At 41.7% G+C, this 25636-nt stretch overlaps 2 protein-coding genes and 1 long non-coding RNA gene across 3 annotated transcripts; 2 read left to right on the top strand and 1 right to left on the bottom strand.

Moving 5' to 3' along the window:
• Positions 1-235: 235 nt before the first annotated feature.
• Positions 236-19329, top strand: LOC308381653 (uncharacterized protein; the record flags this gene model as incomplete). The annotated part of the gene is made up of 13 exons (XM_080859240.1): positions 236-344; positions 1271-1457; positions 1622-1714; positions 1799-1900; positions 1985-2086; positions 2281-2370; positions 2453-2545; positions 2796-3006; positions 14000-14062; positions 17330-17445; positions 17558-17731; positions 17908-18017; positions 19266-19329. The coding sequence occupies exons 1-13, from the start codon at positions 265-267 to the stop codon at positions 19327-19329; spliced, it is 1485 nt and encodes a 494-aa protein (XP_080715366.1). The 5' UTR covers positions 236-264.
• On the top strand, positions 10238-11422 carry LOC308381998. The gene is made up of 5 exons (XR_013969042.1): positions 10238-10360; positions 10646-10838; positions 11003-11095; positions 11180-11281; positions 11366-11422. It is a non-coding gene; the product is annotated as an uncharacterized lncRNA (long non-coding RNA).
• Positions 19330-22853: 3524 nt separating the features above from the next.
• Positions 22854-25322, bottom strand: sfrp2 (secreted frizzled-related protein 2). Its single transcript, XM_080859736.1, has 3 exons — positions 24786-25322; positions 24338-24418; positions 22854-23879 (listed from the first exon to the last, which is right to left on the bottom strand). Exons 1-3 carry the CDS (start codon positions 25282-25284, stop codon positions 23575-23577), a joined length of 885 nt encoding a protein of 294 aa, XP_080715862.1. The 5' UTR covers positions 25285-25322; the 3' UTR covers positions 22854-23574.
• Between the last annotated feature and the right edge of the window lie 314 nt (positions 25323-25636).

The raw sequence follows: 25636 nt of genomic DNA, 5'->3' as shown, positions 1-25636 counted from the left end.
TGAATGGCCCCTGTCAAAAAGCTGTGGTGTTATTGGTGCGAACATCGTCAACAATATATCTCATTGGTTACGAGACCGGAACTGCCATAGACGCGCTGCCAGAGAAAAGGTCATGAAACCAGAAGTCGTCACTTCTCTCCGGTATCTGGTTGGTTAAACCATAGACATCATTATAGGTAGACGCCCCCTTTGGCCTTGGACGTGGGACGGCATAAATTGTCGGCGCCATCTTATTACAGGAGTTATTTCGTCTTCGGAGTGAAGATGCCTGATTCATGCGCCGCTTGGGGGTGCACCACCGTCAGGACTATTCAAACAAGATCGCAAGGAATTACCTTTCACAAGTAAGACTAAACAATTGTTTCTCTTTGTAATTGTAAAATTCACTCATGTCACGTAGATCATGTGTTATGTTGAGAGCTAAGAGCTGTTGAGACAGCTAAGTTGCCACCAGAATCAGACTATAGCTAGTCTAAAGTGAAATGGACAAAAAAAAAAGCCTTATTCTATCGTTCGTCAACAGGAGATAATATTGTCAAGAAATATAGGATATACAGTATAAATATATATATATATAATCTACCACTACTTGCTTGTGAGTAATTACAAGTATGTATAATGTAATTATATAGCATTTATGGTCGCGACGGAAAGCTGCGTTTCGGCTGAGCGACTGGCCTTAATTTCTCTCTGTGATGTTGTTAAGTTATCTGTATTGCGCAGGGCATAACTTGGCGTAAAAGTATAAGTGGAACGTTATTGTAATAAGTATTTATTCAATAATCAATATCATTCAATGTGCACCGTCTATCTTCATCCGTCTCTCTCTAGTATACAGCATTCAACATTCAACTAAACTAACGACACACATATCATACGCGCAGGTATGAGAAACCGTAACACCTCTAATATAATAGCAAAATTGCTATTACCGTAACATATATAAGGGCGTCATCCATAACGACAGTTTAACAGATGCATTTTAAAAAGATACTAGATTAAAACAAAAAAAGGCTCAAAACCTGCCACTGTATATGTAATGGTTCTACAATATATGAAGTTGTCACGTAATGAATGAAACTACGAAAAAAATGTCACAATACTCTACATGCACCTGTGAGATGCACCTGCAGTCAGTCGCCGGCCGAAATTGACGTTTTAAACGTTATTATTTAAATGTTTTTTTTTTTTTTTTTTTTTTTTTTTTAAAAGATACATCTGTATTATGAATCTGACTGACTGGCTAGCTAACCTTTCTCGCAATTGTAAGGTTACCCAGAGACAAGCAGAAGAGGAGGCAGTGGGAAGTTGCTTTGAGAAGGGAAAACTCTTGCGCCACTGCCCTGCTCTGTAGTAAGCACTTTCAGCCGAAGGATTTTGACCGGACAGGGCAGACTGTCAGGCTCAGGGATGGAGTTCTACCATCAGTGTTCAATTTCCCAACTCATCTCCAACGAGTAGGTGCATCCCTTATTTGTCACTCACACATTGCTGAAAATGTTTTGTGTGTGTGTGAGTTCTTTTTTTAATGTTTAGGAATCAAAGATGTATTGTGTATTACACTGTGAGATGCTTACACCTGTTCAAGTTGTTTAAAAGTATTTGTTTTCTTCTATTAAAGAAAGTGGCAACCACAACTACAAATACCTCCATGAAGGCTGAAGAGGAGGATGTTTCTCTGCCATTACAAAACACTTCACCTTTACCTAATGTTGTGAGTATTTGAACTAGCTATGCCCCAAAAAGCGGTGACCATCGTGGCCCTGGTCATATTCATCATTTTTCTCTTCTATTTTAGGAAGTGGCAACCAGAACTACAAAGGCCGCCAGGAAGGCCAAAGGGAGCATGTCCAAGGACGTTTCTCTGCCATTACAAAACACTGAACCTTTACCTAATGTTGTGAGTATTTGAACTAGCTATGCCCCAAACAGCTGTGACCATCGTGGCCCTGGTCATATTCATCATTTTTCTCTTCTATTTTAGGAAGTGGCAACCAGAACTACAAAAGCCGCCAGGAAGGCCAAAGGGAGCATGTCAAAGGATGTTTCTCTGCCATTACAAAACACTGAACCTTTACCTAATGTTGTGAGTATTTTTGTACTAGCTATGAGTAGAGTAGTTGCATCCCTAAGGATTTGTCACTGTCACACATTGCTGAAAATGTTTTGTGTGTGTGTTCTTTTTGAATGATTAGGAATCAAAGATGTATTGTGTATTACACTGTGAGATACTTACACCTGTTCAAGTTGCTTAAAAGTATTTGTTTTCTTCTATTAAAGAAAGTGGGGACCAGAACTACAAAAACCTCCATGAAGGCTGAAGAGGATGTTTCTCTGCCATTCCAAAACACTGCACCTTTACCTAATGTTGTGAGTATTTGAACTAGCTATGCCCCAGACATCTGTGACCATCATGGCCCTGGTCATATTCATTTTTTCCCGTCTATTTAAGGAAGTGGCAACCAGAACTACAAAAGCCGCCAGGAATGCTGAAGGGAGCATGTCAATGGACGTTTCTCTGCCATTACAAAACACCGAACCTGTTGTGAGTAGTTTTGTACTAGCTATGCCTCAGACAGCAGTGAGTATCATGGCCCTGGTCATATTCTAACTTCTCTCTCTCACTTGATCTTTTCCACTCTTTTCAGACACACTCACGTATACACATGCACACAAACGCTGAGATTAAGAAAGGCCAGCTGATAGCATTATGTACTAGCTATGCATCAACCAGCTGTGACCGTGAGTGATGTGATACAATCATCACTCAATACATTTGTCTTTCTTTCTACCAGGAACACACCTATGCAATGCCTGAATCTCCCACTGAGCTGAAGACTAAACTCAGTGCAGCCTTGGCTAGAGTGAAGAGTCTTGAGAAAGAGATGAGGAACACTAAGGCACGAGAACAGAGGGCGAAGAAAATAGTGCATGGTCTTCTTGAGGATCGCAAGAGGACGAACCTCATAATTGCAGAGCTGGAACAAAAGCTTGACTCCTACTCAGGTACAATTTAAATGATACTTTGAACTTCTTGTATATCTTAGGGCTGTAACCAAAAGAATAGTATCTAAGGAAGCAAAACAAATTACTGCAACACCAATGCACACCTTGTGCATTCAAATGCACACCTTGTAACTGAATCTCCTGGATTTCATATATCAGACCTTAACTCCAAATACCAGACAACATCTCAAATAGGCCCCAATTCATGGTTTGAATAGCATCAGGTACAGACAAAATTCAACAATCAGAGTCTAATGGCTCTAGGTTTTGTGTGTCTTGAGGCTAGAGCTATTAGACTTTGATGGTTGGCTTCAGCCACAAAGAGATGGTTATATATTAGCATTCAAATGGACCTGGCCAGACCTCCCCTTTGTGTGCGAATAAAATATAGAAAGCAGCAGACATTTTGTCTACTGTATCAGTGGGTTTTGTTTGTGATATGACTGTTTATTGTCAATTGCACTTTTCAAGGTTATGTTTCTCAATGCACATATTTGAACCCAACTATAAAAAACAGACTGCCGGCCAGTGTCTCAGTATTTTTTTCAGGCTATTTGCAGATTTTGTTATATTTCTCTCAATGATGGTCAATAATTAAGTTGAAGAAGCACTATTTCGAATAGAGTTTTGATTTCTCCTCAGTCTTTTCAAAGTGCGCGAGCTGTGGGACTGTGGTCCCAGCTTCCTTGAGATCATTCACAAGCTCCCCCTGTGTAGTTCTGGGGTTGTTCTGCACCTTTCGGATGATCACCGATACCGCACAAGGGGATGTCTTGCATGGAGCCCCAGACCTAGAGTGATTGACAGTTGTTCGGTGTTGCTTCCATTTACGAATAATTGCTCTTATAGTTGTCTGCTTCTCACCAAGCTGCTTGCCGATGGTTTTGTAGCCCATTCCAGCCTTGTGCAGTTCTACAATCTTATCTCTGACTTTCTTGGAAAACTCTTTGGCTTTGCCAATGGTGGTGAGGTTGAAGGTGTGAAGTATGATTCTTTGGACAGGTTTCTTTTATACACGTCACCAGTTGAGATCAAGTGTACCTTGTTAGACCTAATGAGGACCAATCTGTGTGCTTCTTGGGCACATAACTGGTCATTGGGAGCCAGAGTTCCTGCTGTTAGCTTGGGGTTCAAATACTTATTTTCTGCACCAAATGCAAATAAAGTCATAAATGTTATAAAATGCAGTTTTCTGGATTTTTGTGTTGATATTCTGTTTCTCAGTGTTAAAATACACCTACCAATACAATTCTAGATCACACATTTCTTTGCAAGTGGCCAAACTTCCAAAATCGGCAGGGGTTCAGATACTTATTTCCCCCACTGTATGTCTATGCCAATACCCATAGACATATCACCTCCCTAAGATGGCAGCAATGTTGGCACATCGCAGCAACGTTCTGAAGCAGTTAATAGGGCATCTTTGTATATATGTCGATGCCAATACCTACCAGCGGAGTGAAGGTCTTCTTCTTCTTTTGGATTTTTATGGCAGTTGGCAAGCAACTTATGGTGTGCATTACCGCCACCTTCTGAACCGGAGTGTGTATCTGAACACTCTTAATCCTAGTTTTTGTTTTTCAGAAAATAAAAAATTAAATAAAAACAAATATCTCCAGAGTTCCTTTGTAATATGTTTGATAAGATCTCAGCAGACAATAAATAGGCTTAGATTCTTGCCACTCAGTTCGATAAGGATTTGTGTTTAACACAACAGGATGTGGACACAATGCACGGTCTGAAGCCTTTGTGTGTATGCCCATGTTGTGTCTGTGTATATGTTTGTGCATCTGCATAATATTAAAAGTTGTGCTTTTATTTTGTATTTTTTTGGTCAAACAGAAAAAGGACCATCTCCCTCAGGTGCGAGGCCATATCGCTGTTCTCAATGTGGCAAGAGCTTTAGTGCAGAGGGAAGACTGAAACGACACCAGCGCAGTCAAACAGGAGAGAAGTTATACTCCTGCTCCCAATGCGGCAAGACATTTTGTCTAGAAGGAGATCTCAGACGACACCAGCGCATTCATACAGCAGAGAGGTCTTATTCCTGCTCCCAATGTGACAAGTGTTTTGCTCAAGGGAGAGCTCTCCAAATACACCAGCGCATTCACACAGGAGAAAGGCCTTACCCCTGCTCTCAGTGTGATAGGACGTTTATTGATGCAGGGACTCTCAAAGTACACCAGCGCATTCATACCGGAGAAAGGCCGTACCAGTGCTCTCAGTGTGAATGTAAATTCATTACTTCCAGAAGACTGAAACTACACCAGTACGTTCATACCGGAGAAAGGCCGTACAAGTGCACTCAGTGTAATCGGGAATACCTTACTGCCGCATCACTGAAGCGACACCAGCACGTTCACACAGGAGAGAAGCCATTCCTTTGCTCCCAATGTGGCAAGAGTTTTGCTCAAGGTGGGACTCTCAAAATACACCAGCGCATTCACACAGGAGAAAGGCCTTACCAGTGCACTCAATGTGATCAGAAATTCATTTCTGCCAGTAGACTGAAACTACACCAGAACGTTCACACAGGAGAGAAGCCCCAAGAAAGGTCGTACCAGTGCACTCAGTGTGATCGGAAATACATTACTGCCGTAGGACTGAAACTACACCAGCGCGTTCACACAGGAGAGAAGCCATACTCCTGCACCACTTGTGGCAAGAGTTTTGCTCAAGGTGGGAGTCTCAAAATACACCAGCGCATTCACACAGGAGAAAGGCCCTACCAGTGCACTTACTGTGATCGGAAATTCATTACTGCTAGAAGACTGAAACTACACCAGTACGTTCACACAGGAGAGAAGCCATACTCCTGCTCCCAATGTGGCAAGAGTTTTACCCAAAGGGGAAATCTGAAAAAACACCCGTGCATTCACACGGGATAGAGGCTATGCTCCTAATGTGGCAAGACATCAGTATCATTTAAATGTTTTCCATGGGAAATGGCCAAACGTATGGCCGGACAAGTGTGAAATCAGGTAAAGAGGCTCTCTCCTTTAAGAATTTAGTTTTGTTGTTGTTACAGACAACAGAGAGACAGGAAAAGAAAGAGAGGAAGCTAATGCCAAAAGAGGAGTGAGCAGGTTAGAATATACACTATTGGCTGTAATGTTTCTCCAAAGACCACATCCTTCTGATCTGAGCATTGCTGTGGAGAGAAGACTGAGACATGGGGCCATGTTGAGGTGGATAAAGAAGTATGTGTTGATTTAAAGCCGCTGTGTTAATTTCATATATAAACTTCATTTATTGTGCTGCTGCCTTTCCATCTGGTAGAAAAAAATATATAAAATTGCCATTACACAAAATTGATAAAAGCTAAGTGATGTGCATGTTTGTGTCAACACTTTTAAAAGTTAAAATGCTGCGATTGTTCCAATAATTCTTTTTTTTGTGTTCAATAACATACAGTACTATGTTGAGCTAGTATATTGTGTAAAATGCAAAGAAAAGGCAATGACTTCCATCCTCCCTGACAAATTTATGTCCCCACCACTTTACACTCTGATTTACTTCAAAGTCAAGCCAAATTTGAACCAGCTGTTCCTGTCCTTGTAAATGGTGTGTAGCCAGACTAAGTGAGTACGGCTAGGGATGGCAACTCAGCTGAGCAATAAAGCCATACATCACTGATGCTTTCTGTCTCAGTTTTTGTTCATCAACAAATGCTATACTCCAGTGTCCTGAAGGAACAGCTATCTGCATTGAGAGAAAGACACCTAAATGAATGGGTGTCAGTGGTCTTTTGCTGTATGTGTATTTAACTACATTAATGGTAGGATAAATATTGATAAATATAACTTCCTTTGATTAGTCAACCCTATTTTTGACATGCTCTCAAATCCTCAGTCTTTCTAAACGACATGGATCCTATACTTGTTTGTGCCTCAGGTCTTTCACTTGAGGGTTAATGGCGGTTCAACCGTGAGATATTTTTTGGATTAGCTGAGATTCGAGTTTGCCGTAAAATCCTCATCACCCCAGAGAATAAAGCCTGTTTCTTGACTGATATTCCTAAAACTGAGTGTTCACCAATCTTTTGGTACTTAAAAAAATGACCATCAAGGTTTGTGACCAGGATTTGTCACCATCTGGGATGAGTCTGATGACCGTAGTGTTGTCTGCGAACATCAGGAGTTTAACAGTTGGCTCCTTGGAGGTGCAGTTGTTAGTGTAGAGGGCAAGAAACAGCAGTGGGGAGAAGACTCATCCCTGGGAGGCCCCATGGCGGACTGTCCCTACTGAGCACATTGACTCAGGGCAAATGGAACATCACCAATAGATAACCTTAAACTAGGCTAGCAGAAAAAGGTGCTTACTCATATACTGGATCATCATCACTGCTAGAACTATGTAATGATGGCTACTGATGGAACTACTTAAATGGCTTAACCACGTTTGTCTTCTGTTCACCAATGAGAAGTGTCTTCTCATTGACATTGCAATATGCATTGTGTCCTCTTGATGCAGCTAAGTATCTGTCTGTGTATCAACATTCACAGACGTATTAGCACCATAAGGGGTTGTCCGTCCCCCCAGTAAATACAAATACATTACTGAGCAGTATTCTGTCCGTGTCATGGATGAATGTCTTATACTTATATGCCATACTCATAGAACTTGATTTATTAATTGGGAAAAATGGTATTCATGAACATTGTAGTCAACCTTATGCATTCAAATGTAGGCTACCTTGACCTCTTGCACACTTATCTCTGCAGTCACCGGCAGGTAAAAGTTTTTGACTGTGCTGGTTGACTTCAGTGCCTGCTGATTGGCCTGATGCCCCTTCCTGCCTATGTGCCTTGCCACATCCCTCACACCTTTATGGGCACAGGCGTTATCTTGGCGGCAGATAGAGCACCTGTAAAATGACGGCTGGTGCTTCCTACAGTAATAAATGGCCATTTAGAGCTCCATTCACTATTAAAAAGGCTTCTGTAGGTGGCTGCTCCTGGGACTTTTCTCCCTTTTGTTATGGCTATCTCCTCCTGTTTCTTCCACAGTCTCTGCCTCTTCCACCTGCACTGTCTCTTACTCCTCCGCCTCCACCTGTACCGTCTCTCCCTCTTCCACCTGTACTGTCTCTTCCTCGTCCAACATCTCCTCCTCTAATGTGTTTACGACCTTATCTGGCCTAATCTGGCCTTTTTAGGGGGCTTTCCTCTTTGAGCGAAGGACAGGATGCTCCTTTGTTTTTTAACCTGACATCTTTGAAAGACAGATGCAATGATTTATGCATCCATGGCCAGGACATTTATAACATGCTAGTATGCCTAATGAGTTCGCGATTCACCACTCCACCTGAAACCTGCAGAAAACAGACAGAGGACTTGACCTCTGTGTCCTCAGTGGTAGATATGGCTATGCACACACACACTTCCATTTTTTGCCAGCAGAGGGCTCTACAGTGCTGCAATGTAATTTGTGGTGAACACTCACACAGCCGTTACTAGGTAAGAACTGTGGCTGTGGTGTTTGCCTGCCTGCCTGCCTGCCATGTCTTCACTTTTCTCTCCTGCAGTTGCTCATAAAAATAACTATAAACTAGGAGCCAAGGTCTCAGGGTACCCCAAGATGATTTTTTTCAAAATAAATCATGATTTCTGTGGGACAGGCTGGGACACTGGGGTACAATGGCAGTACACTTGTGGTTCACTGCAACACAAAATCTAGCATTACCCAACCAATTTTTTGTGTTGGTAGATTGGGTCATTTGCACGTGAGTGTAACACCAGATCATGATTGATATCAGACGGGCAGGACACCATCATTTTGGAAGTTTTTCTTTTTAGATTAAGTTTTTGAAGATGAGCAGTTGGCCCATCGCTGCCTGCCAGCCTTCGCCCGTGTGCTGGAGGAGGGAAAGCACCTGACTGTCCACAGCAACGTGGTGGTGGTGCTTTGTGACCTGTGCGTGTGCCACACCAACATGCCCACACACAGTGCTTCGACACTACCCAAAAATCAGCAAGAAGATCCTGCGAGGCTTGTTAGCTGAACTCCTCCACGTGTTTGTGTATAGCTGATCACAGAGGACTACCGGGCTGAGCTGAAGGAGGTGTTTGCGGCCGACATGCAGCTGGCTGAGGAGCTGGAGTTTGTTGCCTGTCTGGAGATTCGATACGTGGCAGTTACCTATGGAGGATTATTGGGGCCAAAACTAAATAAATAAATAACTTAATAAATAACTAAATGAATGGTTAAATACTTGGATAAATACATAATTAGATAACAAAATGAATAAAATGAGATACTAAATATATAAATGTTACATGTACTCGTGTGTGTATATATATATTTACGTTTTCGTGTGTTCACATTTATTTATTTATACCTACATTTATTTATTTATACTTACATATATTTATTTATACTTACATTTATCCACGGTGTAACTTGCTTGCAGCAAAATAAATCCGTCATCCCCCGTCACCAAGTCAGGGGGCGGGTTGAAGCCTCTGATTGGTGGTTCTACTTGAATGACTGCTTTTGACTATTTCAAGATGGCAGCACCCGGTCCCAAAACTCATCTGTATTCGTGGTAGTTATTGTCAGTGGTTGGAGAATTAGCGATAGTTGGAGATTTAGCAGTAGTTGGACATTGAGATTGTTTACTGTTGTTGGTTGTATAGATTATTTGAGATAGAGTTATGGAGCCAGTTAGGAAGAGAAAGACCTTGATCCAGTTGCACAAAGCCAAAGCACTTTCTCCCCCTTTTCAGTGCCCTGCACTGACCAGTTGTCCAAAAGCACTCATTGGTTTTACAAAAGTACTGACCAGTATTCCAAAAGCACTTTGACTCTGTTCCAACTGCATAGATAGTAAAGATAATTAACAGGAGTTTTTATCTAAAGCATCGTTTAAAATTCACTTGTCAGGTTTCGAAACTAAAACACACTGTCTTGCAATACAATGTCGCTTACCGTTGTGCCACCAAACAATCAACAAACAAACTAATATTAGAATAAAGAATAGAAAAATAAAGCCTTTATTGTCATTGTATTCGCCTACAATGAAATTTGAATTAATGGAGATACGTTTTTTACACCAAACGTTTGTGTGCATGTTATTTTAGCAGGCCTTGCGCACCACAACAAATTTAACAAATTGGTATGAGAGAACAAGACATGAAACCGGAAGTCGTCACTTCTCTCCGGTATCTGGTTGGTTTAACCATAGACATATATAGATAGACGCCCCCTTCGCCCTTGGATCGCGTGAAGTGGCGTCGCCATCATGTGAGAGTATTCACTTGCGCCAAAATGCCTTCCTGGTGCTCCGCTTCGGGATGTTCTAGCCAACGAACAACGCAAACAAAATTGAATGGAATTAGCCTACCTTTCACAGGTAAGACTGAACAATTGTTTCTATTTGTATTTTGCAATTATACAATTCTGTTACGTTACATAAATGATGTATTATATTGAGAGCTAACCAACAGTTTGGTGGCCACTAGAATGCGATTAATAGCTAACGTGAAATGGACATAGGGAGCAAAGCCTAACGTTATTATATCGTTTGTCAATAGAAGATAGCCCTAATATTGTCTAGAAATATAGTATATATAGACATTCTACCGTTAGCTTACTTGCTTGTCTGTAATTTCAATGTAATCTTTCTCACGCTTTGAAGGTTTCCCAGAGACAAGCAGAAGAGGAGGCAGTGGGAAGTTGCTTTAAGAAGGGAAAACTTTTCCGCTTCCACCACTGCCCTGCTCTGTAGTAAGCACTTTCAGCCGGAGGATTTTGACCGGACAGGGCAGACTGTCAGGCTCAGGGATGGAGTTATACCATCAGTGTTCAATTTCCCAACTCATCTCCAACGAGTAGGTGCATCCCTTATTTGTCACTCACACATTGCTGAAAATGTTTTGTGTGTGTGAGTTCTTTTTTTAATGTTTAGGAATCAAAGATGTATTGTGTATTACACTGTGTGAGATACTTACACCTGTTCAAGTTGTTTTAAAGTATTTGTTTTCTTCTATTAAAGAAAGTGGCAACCACAACTACAAATACCTCCATGAAGGCTGAAGAGGAGGTTGTTTCTCTGCCATTACAAAACACTTCACCTTTACCTAATGTTGTGAGTATTTGAACTAGCTATGCCCCAAACAGCTGTGACCATCGTGGCCCTGGTCATATTCATAATTTTTCTCTTCTATTTTAGGAAGTGGCAACCAGAACTACAAAGGCCGCCAGGAAGGCCAAAGGGAGCATGTCAAAGGACGTTTCTCTGCCATTACAAAACACTGAACCTTTACTTAATGTTGTGAGTATTTGAACTAGCTATGCCCCAAACAGCTGTGACCATCGTGGCCCTGGTCATATTCATAATTTTTCTCTTCTATTTTAGGAAGTGGCAACCAGAACTACAAAAGCCGCCAGGAAGGCCAAAGGGAGCATGTCAAAGGATGTTTCTCTGCCATTACAAAACACTGAACCTTTACCTAATGTTGTGAGTATTTTTTTACTAGCTATGAGTAGAGTAGTTGCATCCCTAAGGATTTGTCACTGTCACACATTGCTGAAAATGTTGTGTGTGTGTGTGTGTTCTTTTTGAATGATTAGGAATCAAAGATGTATTTTGTATTACACTGTGAGATACTTACACCTGTTCAAGTTGTTTTAAAGTATTTGTTTTCTTCTATTAAAGAAAGTGGCAACCAGAACTACAAAAACCTCCATGAAGGCTGAAGAGGATGTTTCTCTGCCATTCCAAAACACTGCACCTTTACCTAATGTTGTGAGTATTTGAACTAGCTATGCCCCAGACATCTGTGACCATCATGGCCCTGGTCATATTAATTTTTTCCCTTCTATTTAAGGAAGTGGCAACCAGAACTACAAAAGCCGCCAGGAATGCTGAAGGGAGCATGTCAATGGACGTTTCTCTGCCATTACAAAACACTGCACCTTTACCTAATGTTGTGAGTATTTTTGTACTAGCTTTGCCCCAGACAGCAGTGAGTATCATGGCCCTGGTCATATTCTAACTTCTCTCTCTCACTTGATCTTTTCCACTCTTTTCAGACACACTCACGTATACACATGCACACAAACGCTGAGATTAAGAAAGGCCAGCTGATAGCATTATGTACTAGCTATGCATCAACCAGCTGTGACCGTGAGTGATGTGATACAAACATCACTCAATACATTTGTCTTTCTTTCTACCAGGAACACACCTATGCAATGCCTGCATCTCCCACTGAGCTGAAGACTAAACTCAGTGCAGCCTTGACTAGAGTGGAGAGTCTTGAGAAAGAGATGAGGAACACTACGGCACGAGAACAGAGGGCGAAGAAAATAGTGCATGGTCTTCTGGAGGATCTCAAGAGGAAGAACCTCATAATTGCAGAGCTGAAACAAAGGCTTGACTCCTACTCAGGTACAATTTAAATGATACTTTGAACTTCTTGTATATCTTAGGGCTGTTACCAAAATAATAGGATCTAAGGAAGCAAAACAAATTACTGCAACACCAATGCACACCTTGTGCATTCAAATGCGCACCTTGTAACTGAATCTCCTGAATTTCATATATCAGACCTTAACTCCAAATACCAGACAACATCTCAAATAGGCCCCAATTCATGGTTTGAATAGCATCAGGTACAGACAAAAGCCAATAATCAGAGTCTAATGGCTCTAGGTTTTGTGTGTCTTGAGGCTAGAGCTATTAGACTTTGATGGTTGGCTTCAGCCACAAAGAGATGGTTATATATTAGCATTCAAATGGACCTGGCCAGACCTCCCCTTTGTTTGCAAATAAAATATAGAAAGCAGCAGACATTTTGTCTACTGTATCAGTGGTTTTTGTTTGTGAAATTACTTTTCAAGGTTATGTTTCTCAATGCACATATTTGAACCCAACTATAAAAAACAGACTGCTGGCCAGTGTCTCTGTATTTTTTCAGGCTATTTGCAGATTTTGTTATATTTCTCTCAATGATGGTCAATAATTAAGTTGAGGAAGCACTATTTCAAATAGAGTTTTGAATTCAATTCAATCAATTTGAATTCAATTCAATCAATCAGCGATTATGACATATGCATGTATATGTCTATGGCGATTACAGACTAACTATGGAGATTCAAAGTAACATCGAGACAAATCTTTTTTGGGGTACTCCACGTAGATCATAAGGGGGGTGTCTAGCCAGGAAAGGCCATGGCTGATAGCTCTCTGTTTCCTGGCTTTTGTGTGTCTTTAAGCTAGGGTTAACCCTAACCCTAAACGTCTATAGGCGGAAGCAGTAAATTGGGCGTCTACCAATATAAAGTGGGGGAAACAAGTATTTGAACCCCTTATTTTCTGCACCAAATGCAAATAAAGTCAAATGTTATAAAATGCAGTTTTCTGGATTTTTGTGATATTCTGTTTCTCAGTGTTAAAATACACCTACCAATACAATTCTAGATCACACATTTCTTTGCAAGTGGCCAAACGTCCAAAATCGGCAGGGGTTCAGATACTTATTTTCCCCACTGTATGTCTATGCCAATACCCATAGACATATCACCTCCCTAAGATGGCAGCAATGTTGGCACATCGCAGCAACGTTCTGAAGCAGTTAATAGGGCATCTTTGTATATATGTCTATGCCAATACCTACCAGCGGAGTGAAGGTCTTCTTCTTTTGGATTTGTATGGCAGTTGGCAAGCAATTTATGGTGTGCATTACCGCCACCTTCTGAACCGGAGTGTGTATCTGAACACTCCTAATCCTAGTTTTTGTTTTTCAGAAAATAAAAAATGTAATAAAAACAAATATCTCCAGAGTTCCTTTGTAATATGTTTGATAAGATCTCAGCAGAAAATAAATAGGCTTGAGTGGCAAGAATCAGTTCGATAAGGATTTGTGTTTAACACAACAGGATGTGGACACAATGCACGGTCGGAAGCCTTTGTGTGTATGCCCATGTTGTATATTTTTGTGTGTCTGCATAATATGAAAAGTTGTGCTTTATTTTTTTGGTCAAACAGGAAAAGGATCATCTCCCTCAGGTGCGAGGCCATATCGCTGTTCTCAATGTGGCAAGAGCTTTGGTGCAGAGGGAAGACTACAACGACACCAGCGCAGTCAAACAGGAGAGAAGTTATACTCCTGCTCCCAATGCGGCAGGACATTTTGTCTAGAAGGAGATCTCAGACGACACCAGCGCATTCATACAGCAGAGAGGTCGTATTCCTGCTCCCAATGTGGCAAGTGTTTTGCTCAAGGGAGGGCTCTCCAAATACACCAGCGCATTCACACAGGAGAAAGGCCTTACCCCTGCTCTCAGTGTGATAGGACGTTTATTGATGCAGGGACTCTCAAAGTACACCAGCGCATTCATACCGGAGAAAGGCCGTACCAGTGCTCTCAGTGTGATTGTAAATTCATTACTTCCAGAAGACTGAAAGAACACCAGTATGTTCATACCGGAGAAAGGCCGTACAAGTGCACTCAGTGTAATCGGGAATACCTTACTGCCGCATCACTGAAGCGACACCAGCACGTTCACACAGGAGAGAAGCCATTCCTTTGCTCCCAATGTGGCAAGAGTTTTGCTCAAGGTGGGACTCTCAAAATACACCAGCGCATTCACACAGGAGAAAGGCCTTACCAGTGCACTCAGTGTGATCGGAAATTCATTACTGCCATAAGACTGAAACTACACCAGCACGTTCACACAGGAGAGAAGCCCAAAGAAAGGTCGTACCAGTGCACTCAGTGTGATCGGAAATACACTACTGCCCCAGGACTGAAAATACACCAGCGCGTTCACACAGGAGAGAAGCCATACTCCTGCACCACTTGTGGCAAGAGTTTTGCTCAAGGTGGGAGTCTCAAAATACACCAGCGCATTCACACAGGAGAAAGGCCCTACCAGTGCACTTACTGTGATCGGAAATTCATTACTGCTAGAAGACTGAAACTACACCAGTACGTTCACACAGGAGAGAAGCCATACTCCTGCTCCCAATGTGGCAAGAGTTTTACCCAAAGGGGAAATCTGAAAAAACACCCGTGCATTCACACGGGATAGAGGCTATGCTCCTAATGTGGCAAGACATCAGTATCATTTAAATGTTTTCCATGGGAAATGGCCAAACGTATGGCTGGACAAGTGTGAAATCAGGTAAAGAGGCTCTCTCCTTTAGGAATTTAGTTTTGTTGTTGTTACAGACAACAGAGAGACAGGAAAAGAAAGAGAGAGTTAGAATATACACTATTGGCTGTAATGTTTCTCCAAAGACCACATCCTTCTGATCTGAGCATTGCTGTGGAGAGAAGACTGAGACATGGGGCCATGTTGAGGTGGATAAAGAAGTATGTGTTGATTTAAAGCCGCTATGTTCATTTCATATATAAACTTCATTTATTGTGCTGCTGCCTTTCCATCTGGTAGAAACAAATATATAAAATTGCCATTACACAAAATTGATAAAAGCTAAGTGATGTGCATGTTTGTGTCAACACTTTTAAAAGTTAAAATGCTGCGATTGTTCCAATAATTCATTTTATTGTGTTCAATAACATACAGTACTATGTTGAGCTAGTATATTGTGTAAAATGCTAAGAAAAGGCAATGACTTCCATCCTCCCTGACAAATGTATGTCCTCACCACTTTACACTCTGATTTACTTCAAAGTCAAGCCAAATTTGAACCAGCTGTTCCTGTCCTTGCAAATGGTGTGTAGCCAGACTAAGTGAGTACGGCTAGGGATGGCAACTCAGCTGAGCAATAAAGCCATACATCACTGATGCTTTCTGTCTCAGTTTTTGTTCATCAACAAATGCTATACTCCAGTGTCCTGAAGGAATAGCTATCTGCATTGAGAGAAAGACACCTAAATGAATGGGTGTCAGTGGTCTTTTGCTGTATGTGTATTTAACTACATTAATGGTAGGATATATATTGATAAATATAACTTCCTTTGATTAATCAACCCTATTTTTGACATGCTCTCAAATCCTCAGTCTTTCTAAACGACATGGATCCTATACTTGTTTGTGCCTCAGGTCTTTCACTTGAGGGTTAATGGCGGTTCAACCGTGAGATATTTTTTGGATTAGCTGAGATTCGAGTTTGCCGTAAAATCCTCATCACCCCAGAGAATAAAGCCTGTTTCTTGACTGATATTCCTAAAACTGAGTGTTCACCAATCTTTTGGTACTTAAAAAAATGACCATCAGGGTTTGTGCCCGTCACATGCTGTCCCATCTGGCTTGCCACATCTTCCACAGGCATGGAGAGAGGTCAAGCCAGAACAGGGGAGTCTGCAGCAGAGGACAACCAATCATCTGCCTGATTCATTGTGAACAATTTGGGGAAATTCATCTTCTAATTGAAATGTTGAAATAACAATGGTAAAGGTCAGCTATTTGCGATGAGTCTGATGACCGTAGTGTTGTCTGCGAACATCAGGAGTTTAACAGCTGGCTCCTTGGAGGTGCAGTTGTTTGTGTAGAGGGCAAGAAACAGCAGTGGGGAGAAGATTCATCCCTGGGGGGCCCCATGGCGGACTGTCCCTACTGAGCACTGATTGACTCAGGGCAAATAGAACATCACCAACATCACAAGACAAATACATTACTGAGCAGTATTCTGTCCATGTCATGGATGAATGTCTTGTATATACGTATATGCCATAGTCATATAATTTGATGTATTAATTAATGTATTATATTCTAACTAGGAGTGCATCCCATACTGTAGGTTCTGTGTTTATAAAGAGCTACATCTTTAAAAATCCACCTGCATTAATGCACAGATCTTAGTCATCATCAGCTTGACACTCATTAAATGAAATATCTGAAACCTGCAGAAAAAAGACAGAGGACTTGACCTCTGTGTCCTCAGTGGTAGATACGACCATGCACACACACACACTTCCATTTTTTGCCAGCAGAGGGCTCTACAGTGCTGCCATGTAATTTGTGCCGCACGCTCACACAGCCGTTACCCTAGGCAAGAACTGTGGCTGTGGTGTATGAATGGCCGCCTGTCTGCATGTGAGCGTATGTCTTTACTTTTCTCTCCTGCAGTTGCTCATAAAAATAACTATAAAGTAGGAGCCAAGGTCTCAGGGTGCCCCAAGATGATTTTTTCAAAATAAATCCTGATTTTTGTGGGACATGCTGGGACACTGGGATACAATGGCAGTACACTTGTGGTGGTTCACTGCAACACAAAATCTAGCATTACCCAACCAATTTCTTGTGTTGGTAGATTGGGTCTATTTGCATGTGAATGTAACACCAGATCATGATTGATATCAGACGGGCAGGACACCATCATTTTGGAAGTTTTTCTTTTTAGATTAAGTTATTGAAGATGAGCAGTTGGCCCATCGCTGCCTGCCAGCCTTCGCCTGTGTGCTGGAGGAGGGAAAGCACCTGACTGTCCACAGCAACGTGATTGTGGTGCTGTGTGACCTGTGCGTGAGCTACACCAACATGCCCACACACAGCGCTTCAACACTACCCAAAAATCAGCAAGAAGATCCTGCGAGGCTTGTTAGCTGAACTCCTCCACGTGTTTGTGTATTTGTAGCAGATCACAGAGGACTACCGGGCTGAGCTGAAGGAGGTGTTTGCGGGTGACATGCAGCTGGCTGAGGAGCTGGAGTTTGGCCTGAAGCAGTACCAGAAACAGCAGGGGGATGACGCCCTGGAGGACCAGCTGCAGCGCCTCACCTTCACCAAGACCACCCCTCATCCTTCCACTGTATATCTTCTCTTCCAGTTCCCCTTCTCCTAATCTCCTTTAGTTGTGTTGTAACTCCATTGGTGTTAGCTGTAGCAGTAGCAACTACATGTGGGTGGAGGAAAGGTGTTGAAATCCACTGCATTGATGGCAATTTTCTTTTTCTGTCTGTTTCTCCTTTCTTCTCTTTACCGTAGCGTAAAATTCACCATGGCCAACGCGCCTCTGCACCATCTGATCAAGGCTTAACTCCTGGCCGCGCTCCTGCCTCAGTTAAATTCAGCTCCAACCCCACTGGGTTGCCAAGGTACCTCATCACCTGTTTATCCAATCAGATCAGACCTGTAACTGGAGAGGAGAACCGCTATATCCCCAGAATCAATACAGAATTTGAATACATTCTGTCTGCCATATTACCTCTTATGATCTGAGTTCAAAGGATTGGTCTTGATTTGCCATAAACACTGCAGCATGCCCTTGGACCTTGGCCCCCAGCATTGCCATTTTCAGATGTATTCATTATTGTGATTTTTGTACTAGTGGTATTCCAAACAATGTATATGCTTTGGTTAAATCTGGACCCATATGGGTGTGTGTGTGTGTTCTCACAGGCTCTCTGAAGGTGATGCACAGCTGTCAGTAGACACATCAATTTCAGCTGGTGAGATGGACATGCACACATGCAATGGGCTATTTGGCAAAAGATCTCAATTCTAAATTAGTATTGAAATGTTTTTCATGTTTGTTGTTTTCATTTGTGTTTTCATCAGTGTGCAGCACAGCAATTTTAGAGGAACCATTAACGCTTCACAAGGTGAGTTGGACAGAAATATCTCTCTCTCCCTTTCTCTGTCTCTCTGTGTCTATGTTTGAAATTTGACACTCAGACTTAAATCAAGTATGAATGTATTAATCAAGTGCCTTGTATTTATAATTACCTTATATGAATCATGTGCTTATGTAAGCAGGAACATGGCTTTTCTGTGTTTCTGTGTGTGTTTAACCTAAGATAATTAGGTGCCACTTAGTCTGCATATGTGTAAGAGCATGTTTGGGTTAGAGGTGATAAGAAGGGTCGAACTGTGCTTCTTTCGACCTTGGGTAAATCTGACATCTTTGCATTTCAGAAAGCGTAGTTGGGATGACACAAAGGGACGAGCATGGCTATTCTTGGTGACGTTAGAAACCTTTATGGCATCAGAGTTAGATCATTCTTAAGTATATAAACCATGTGCGATGTTAGTGAAATTGCTTCACTTTCATATTTGTGCTGTGAGTGAGCACGATTGCAATGGTCTGTAACAAATATACTGATCTACAACTCTGGAGTCCTGGGATAACTTGAGTGAATTTTCACCTAAGAGTGTCCGCAAGAGGAGGACTCTGGGGGAAGAGTAAGGATCCCTCTCCACACACACACACACACACACACACACACACACACACACCCTTACCAATCTCTGATGTTTTTGAGCCATTTGTTTCACTCGCATGTATACTGTTGCTTGGTGTCTGGAAGAGGTGATGTCCTTGACTCCTGTTTTGGTTTCTGCAGGACCCCAACGCAGTGGAACATCCAGTCCCCTCTGTGCAAGAACCCACTGCGCAAAATTAAATGAACAGTGTTGCCCTGTTCTGCTTTCTATTGTAGCTTTCCGACATAAACGTCTTGTTTTGCCCTCAATTCATGTTCTTTTTTATATACTTTTATCTGAATAAACTCACACTATTTAAACCTGATTGTATTTGTTTTCTTCAACATATACATTTCAATGAATTGCCATTTCTCTCTGTGTCAGTATTTGTACACAGGCACCTGAGGAAGCAGCAGGAAATAAGCAGTAATATACTGTGTTTCTAGCATTTGATGTCCTATGAACTTAGCGAATCCAGTAGCAGATGTGAATGTGAATATGTAGTGGACACTGCATACTAACACATTTGTTTACACCGAAACTGAACTCTAGTCGCGTTCATAATCTTGACATCTGAATAGGAGAAAACATTTGAACACTACAGTTAAAAGTAGACATTATGTTGTGGTTGGAATGCTAGTGACTGAGCAAGACCACTTTCATTCGAGCGCCCACTCCCAGTCCCACTTCCTGTATAGGTTGTAAACTGGATACAACCCAGTGTGGTCGTGGGTCAAAGCACCACATCTTAGACAGAAGAAAAGGAATCGGGCCCAAGATACCACGACCAGGAATCGGGCCCAAGACCAGGCATCCCATTGAGTCCTGAATCAGGGCCACGGTAATCGTAAAATGCAGGTGAAACACTTTTTTGGAAAAATTCCAGAACTGCCATAGACCATAAGTGTTTTGTGCTTTTTATTTGAAGATGTCTGACTCTAGTTCAAGGCATAATTTGGCTGTGATCTAGACGGCCAACTTTTTATTGTGCTTGGTTATTTTATTATATTCCTGTTCCATAACTCTCAGAAATGCTCTTGGTTGTTCCACTGGAATGCCTTTTTTTCAGCCAATCTTGATCGTTTTGGCAAGGACTTTTATTTTATTTAAGTTTTATTTCCTTATTCCAATACAACCTGCCCTTTATTTTTGATCTCTTATTTCTTTATATATATATTTCATTCTTCATTAGTCATAGTATTCTTCTGCATAATTCTATACTTTATGCTCTTAGTCATGTTTCTAACCAGAACATTGGACATGTGTAAATAAACAATTCCTGGAAGAAGCGGGACCTTGTAAAAAAAAAAAAAAAAAAAAAAAAAGGTCTGTGAGGGTGGGAAGACTGGCTAGTTAAGCATATTGGGAAATCCACTTCATAGCTGTCTGCTGGCCAAGCCATTTCTCAAAAACTCTGGTCCCACTTTACAGAGGGTCTCTCCCTATGGTACGGATTAAATGGGCAAATAGCTCAAGGATAGAAACAACATTGCATGTTTTGTTCTTAAGGACACGCACATATCCCAAGCCCAAAATGGACCTGAGGAAACCAATGAGAGCAAGCATATGGAGGAAGCAGTGTGTTTGGTGATTTCTGTGTTTTTCACTTAGCATAGCACAAGACTGCAACACTGAGGAACTTACAACACTGTAAGTGGCCACATTATATATAATATATCCCCCTCATGGATAATATTACAAAGACATGCATTGCTATAAAGTCTGTTCTAAGAAAAGGCCCATATGCCTTTGGCTGCATTGGAAGTGGGGGAATATAGGGAAATGCTGGTGTAAATGTAACCGCTTTTCATGACGAATACAACCTCAAAACAAACTTCATTAAGAGAATCAACACGCCACCAATAGAGGTTATTCTACACATCAAGTAATTCCTGCTGACAAAGTATTTAGAGAGGTTTAATTATTCATCATTGTTACGAACATATTTTCAAACATCTTGTACTGATTGAATTGTATTGTATCTTTAACATTTCTTATATGATGCATTGATTAGTTGCATCTAATGGTTAAAAGTCGACTACATGACATCAAATATTTTCATTAATGCAAGAAAATAAATGTATTGCTTTAACATTATTTTAATGCACCATAATAAAAGTAACATACAACATACAAAGCAATGACTCACCAGCTTGAACAATAAGTTCTAAGCTTGAGGGTGGCCGGCAAATATTTTTGGACTTTCGATTTGCTGTCTCTGAAAACTATGTACAAGAATAAACTGCTTTATCTAGGTATTTACAGAGTAGTACATATCGTTAGAAAATAGCATACCACAAATATGTGGCATTTTGGCAGTTGACCAACATTACAATGAGTCAAATGCAAAGACAGTTACTAAACATGACCTACACCACTGTATACGCATGACACATAACACAGGCATGTGTCTGTGGTCGGACGAATAAGGAACTTGGACGTGAACTCTGGGGTGTCCAATGGATGGGAAATAACGGCCCTGTAAAAATCCATAACTACGCACTTCCAACATTCCAGAACCACATTGCGTCAGCAGTATAAGGAGCCCTAATTGTCAAGGTAAGAGACAAACACCCGAACACAGATTAAACACAGATTAAAGACACTAATACTGTAGCAGTGCAGTACGGAGGCTCAAGTATACAGAAGGCAAAACAATCACAGAAAACAAAGCAGAACAGGACATACAAAAAAAAGTGAATGATTCATGCATTTCCACTCAAATCTGACAGGATTCTAGACCTAGTTAGGGTTGGAACTAAAACATCACACAACACGGATCAAGTCCTTGAATCACAAGGGGCGAGCTAGGGGAGAGCTACAGGTATTTAAGAAAACTGAGAATATAGCCAGCTATCTCTCGCAAAAAAAGATTTGTAAAATATACCTGCAAGCAGCGATGAGGAAGCCAAGCAGAACAGCAGGCCAGAGTTGCCATGGAAACTTGATGTCATTATGTCAAGGGCATGGCTGTGAGCACTCACAGCAAGTTTCATGTCAACCAAAGATTGCTGAAAGATGACTTCCTGTTTGGCGTCTTCACGGCCCAGTCCAATAGGCTGTACGAATGGTTTTGAAAATTCAAAATCCGGCGGATTACTTCCGTGGGTTTTGTCTGAAGACCATCTTTGCCAAATTTAACAAGGTTTGTGGCCACTGTTTTTAGATTCAACCCAATGTGGCAGCCACATAATTTGTCCGACAAGATAGGTTGTCATGTCCTGTATTTGGGATGTCTCAAGAAATCCCCAGACACAACAACCATTTTCATAAGGCCACATACCACGTTTGGTGTCAACACATTAAACAGTTTGCTGAGATATTACCTCACTTCCAGGTTTGGCTGCTTCGCCACTAATTTTGATCGGCTGTAACCGACAAATGGTTTTGAAAAATAAAAATCCATATAACAGCTTTTGTGGGGCTTGGTCTGGAGATCGCCTGTAGTAAATTTGGTGTATATTGGACAACATTTGTGACCTGTGAGAAACTTTTTAAAAACGTTCTATAAAATCCAAAATGGTGGAAATCAGCATGATCCAAGGAATCCAACGGCACCACATTTTTAAAAAAAATTGCCCATTAGATTCAAAAGCAACGTACATAAACAACCTGTCGGTGGTACTAGAACACTCGAGGCGCACAAATGAAACTTGGTGAAAAGATTCATAAGACTGTCCCCAGTAAGTGTGCCAAATTTCAAAACATTTTACAATATGGTTCAAAGGGCTGCCATAGATGCCAGTGGCAGAAGAAGAAGAAAGAAGAAGAAGAAGAAGGAGATAAAGGTGAATAATAAGAAACGGTAGAAACACAATGGGTGTCTATGCAGCTTCCCTGCTTAGCCCCCAGAAAGCATTTATATTGTTTTCCACTCTTAAAAATGGACAAGGATTAAGAAATAATTTGAAACCATGTGCGTTTATGTTGATATCAATTTTGCTATAATGTAATTTGACGGCCTTATCCATGGAATAATTGATGTTGGATATCAAACTTCGGAAAGTTGGCGATAAGTCTAGTGCTACTGGTTGGTTTAGCTGTGCTTTGTGAATACCTACCTATGCTTTACAGGTCTGAGAGCAGTTTATTGAATGGAGTAGGTGAGTTGCAGAGCCCAATGCTAATTACCATTTAGGAAATGTGGCACACCAATACTGGTCACACTGGGAGGGAGTTACCACATAGAGAGGACATGTTGCAGCCTCCATAACAGAAATGTATGAAATGAATAAAAGCACTGAATGCCTATCAAAGAGATCACTGAGAATGACCGGCAAGAATAGTTGTTCTTTCCCTGAAAGATTCCGATACAGAGCCTTACTCTGGGAGTTCCGCTGGAGTGCTAAACTGGTAGGGGTTGTTTCACAGCAGCCCAGAGGTCAGTGGGGTCAGGGGTCAGGGGTGTAGTAGCAGGGGGGGGGGTTTGGGAGTGGTGACCCTTGACCCCTAGCACTGCAGCTTGCGAATGCTGCGCGAGATCCTCTTGAACTCCCTCTGACCGCGCTGCCAGCGCTTGAGAGAGGTGATGACCAGGTTGCCATCCAGCTTCTGGCCCATGACCAGGTAGGCGGCGTGGATGTCACTCATCTCGTCGCACACACACTGCAGGCCGTCCCTCAGCCACAGCACCGTCTTCTTCAGGTCGCGCTCCGTCACGCCGTTCAGCTTGTAGATGGTTTTGCTTTTGGTCTCGGGCACAATCTTGGTGTCGCCGTTGATGTAGGAGATCTCTTTGACCTTGATCTTCAAAGCTGCAGTGAAGAGAGAAACAGGTGAAAGGTCCTAATATTGGAGTGAAAGGTGAAAAGAACTCTGGACGGGGCACACAGTCCCATGCTACACAGCGCAGAGAAACAGTGTGATCGGTTTTTTTTTACAAGTAATGTCTTTTCCTAATCTATCTGTAATGTCAGACATTTCACAGCTGTTAGCTTTGCACAGATATGTACAGTTATGCTCGTGACCTGATGATAGAACGCTACCCCTACGCTTCACTGAAGGGGTAGTCACTGAATAACACGGGCACTAAGTTGACCCAGGCCCTTCATTTTCACTGGAGTATAGAATATGTTTTATTATTGAGTATGGTACCCTTCCATCACTCATGTGCAGTTTAGCTAGTAATGAAATATATCACTAAGATATCACTAGAAATACATTGTGCTTCAGTTTCTCTATCTAATTTATATGATGGTAAACTCGAACTTACCAAAGTCATTCTTGCAAAGGTTGTCCACAATTTCGTTGTCGTTCTCTGATTTTTCTTTGCAAGCCTCACACACTCGGGGCACTGAAATAAGAGAGCAGTGTTAAATATATTACACCACTGTTTAGTTCTGCAACAGGTGGACAACAGATTGGTGGATGTTTCGGGCTTCATTTTACTAAGATGTCATTGGAGTCAACAAATGGCAAACTCATGTTTCCAAATTCCCCAAAAAAGGAATGCCAAAAATATGGATTATGTGTCTTGCCTTTGACAGAGAAATCACTTTAAAGGTAAGACGGACGACTAATCTCTAGTTAAAATACATGTTAAGAGTACCTGCTCATTTGAGTAAGATGCTGCATTTTACATCACATTGGGTACGGTGAGTTACTGCTTTTTAACAAGGCCAGTCGTATATAGTTAACATTTGAGAGAGTATGTACGCTACCTTCTTTGGTGACCGGCATCAAATGATCAGCACTTGCTGGAGGTATGCACAGATCGTTGTCGAGTGGGAAGCGGTCGCAATCGAGCATGTCCGGCCATGGAAACCCGAACGCAGCCATGACCGGAGCGCAACCCTCTTTCACACTTTCGCACAATGATCTGCATGGCTGAATGGGTTCGTCCAAATCATCCAAACACACCGGAGCGAACAGAGAGCAAAGAAACTTCCTTGTGTCCGGGTGGCACTGCTTCTGAACCAGAGGAATCCAAGACCCTGCTTGTTGCAGAACCTCATTCATGGTTTCGTGTCCCAGAAGATTTGGGAGCCGCATATCGGTGTACTCGATGTCATGGCATAGAAACATATTTGCAGGTATGGGTTTGCAATTGCTTTTCTTTTGAAATAGCTCGGGCTGTCCGAAAGCGTATATCCCGTGAATTGCTTCCATGCAGGCGGGTAATGTCAAAGCCAAGATCAATGGCAGCATTATGTTCTTCATTGTTGCAGGTTGGTATAAAATATGCAAGCCTTGGAATTTAAAACATAAAACACCAAGTTTTCCTTTTTGGTGTTTTATCGTTAGATGAGCAGTTCGACTTGGTCCTGTTTTTTCTCAAAACATAAGGAGTGATCCATTGAAAATGAATTGTTTGAGTTATAACCTGTGGTTTTCTTCAAGAAGAATCGGGGAGGAGTCGAGGGAGAACCAGACCATTGGTCAAGTTGGATCTGGTTTCATCCCGAGGTATCAGGTAAATTCAACTGCTCCGTTAAATGTCAAACAATACTAGACAAGTTCTTTGCCATTAGTTTGTTAAACAGCCAGTAAGGTCAATTACCACTAACAGTCG

This window comes from Sprattus sprattus, assembly GCF_963457725.1.
Source record: "Sprattus sprattus genome assembly, chromosome: 20".
NCBI lineage: Eukaryota > Metazoa > Chordata > Actinopteri > Clupeiformes > Clupeidae > Sprattus > Sprattus sprattus.
The sequence above is the reverse complement of the archived record's forward strand: the minus strand, read 5'-3'. Positions and strand labels throughout refer to the sequence as shown.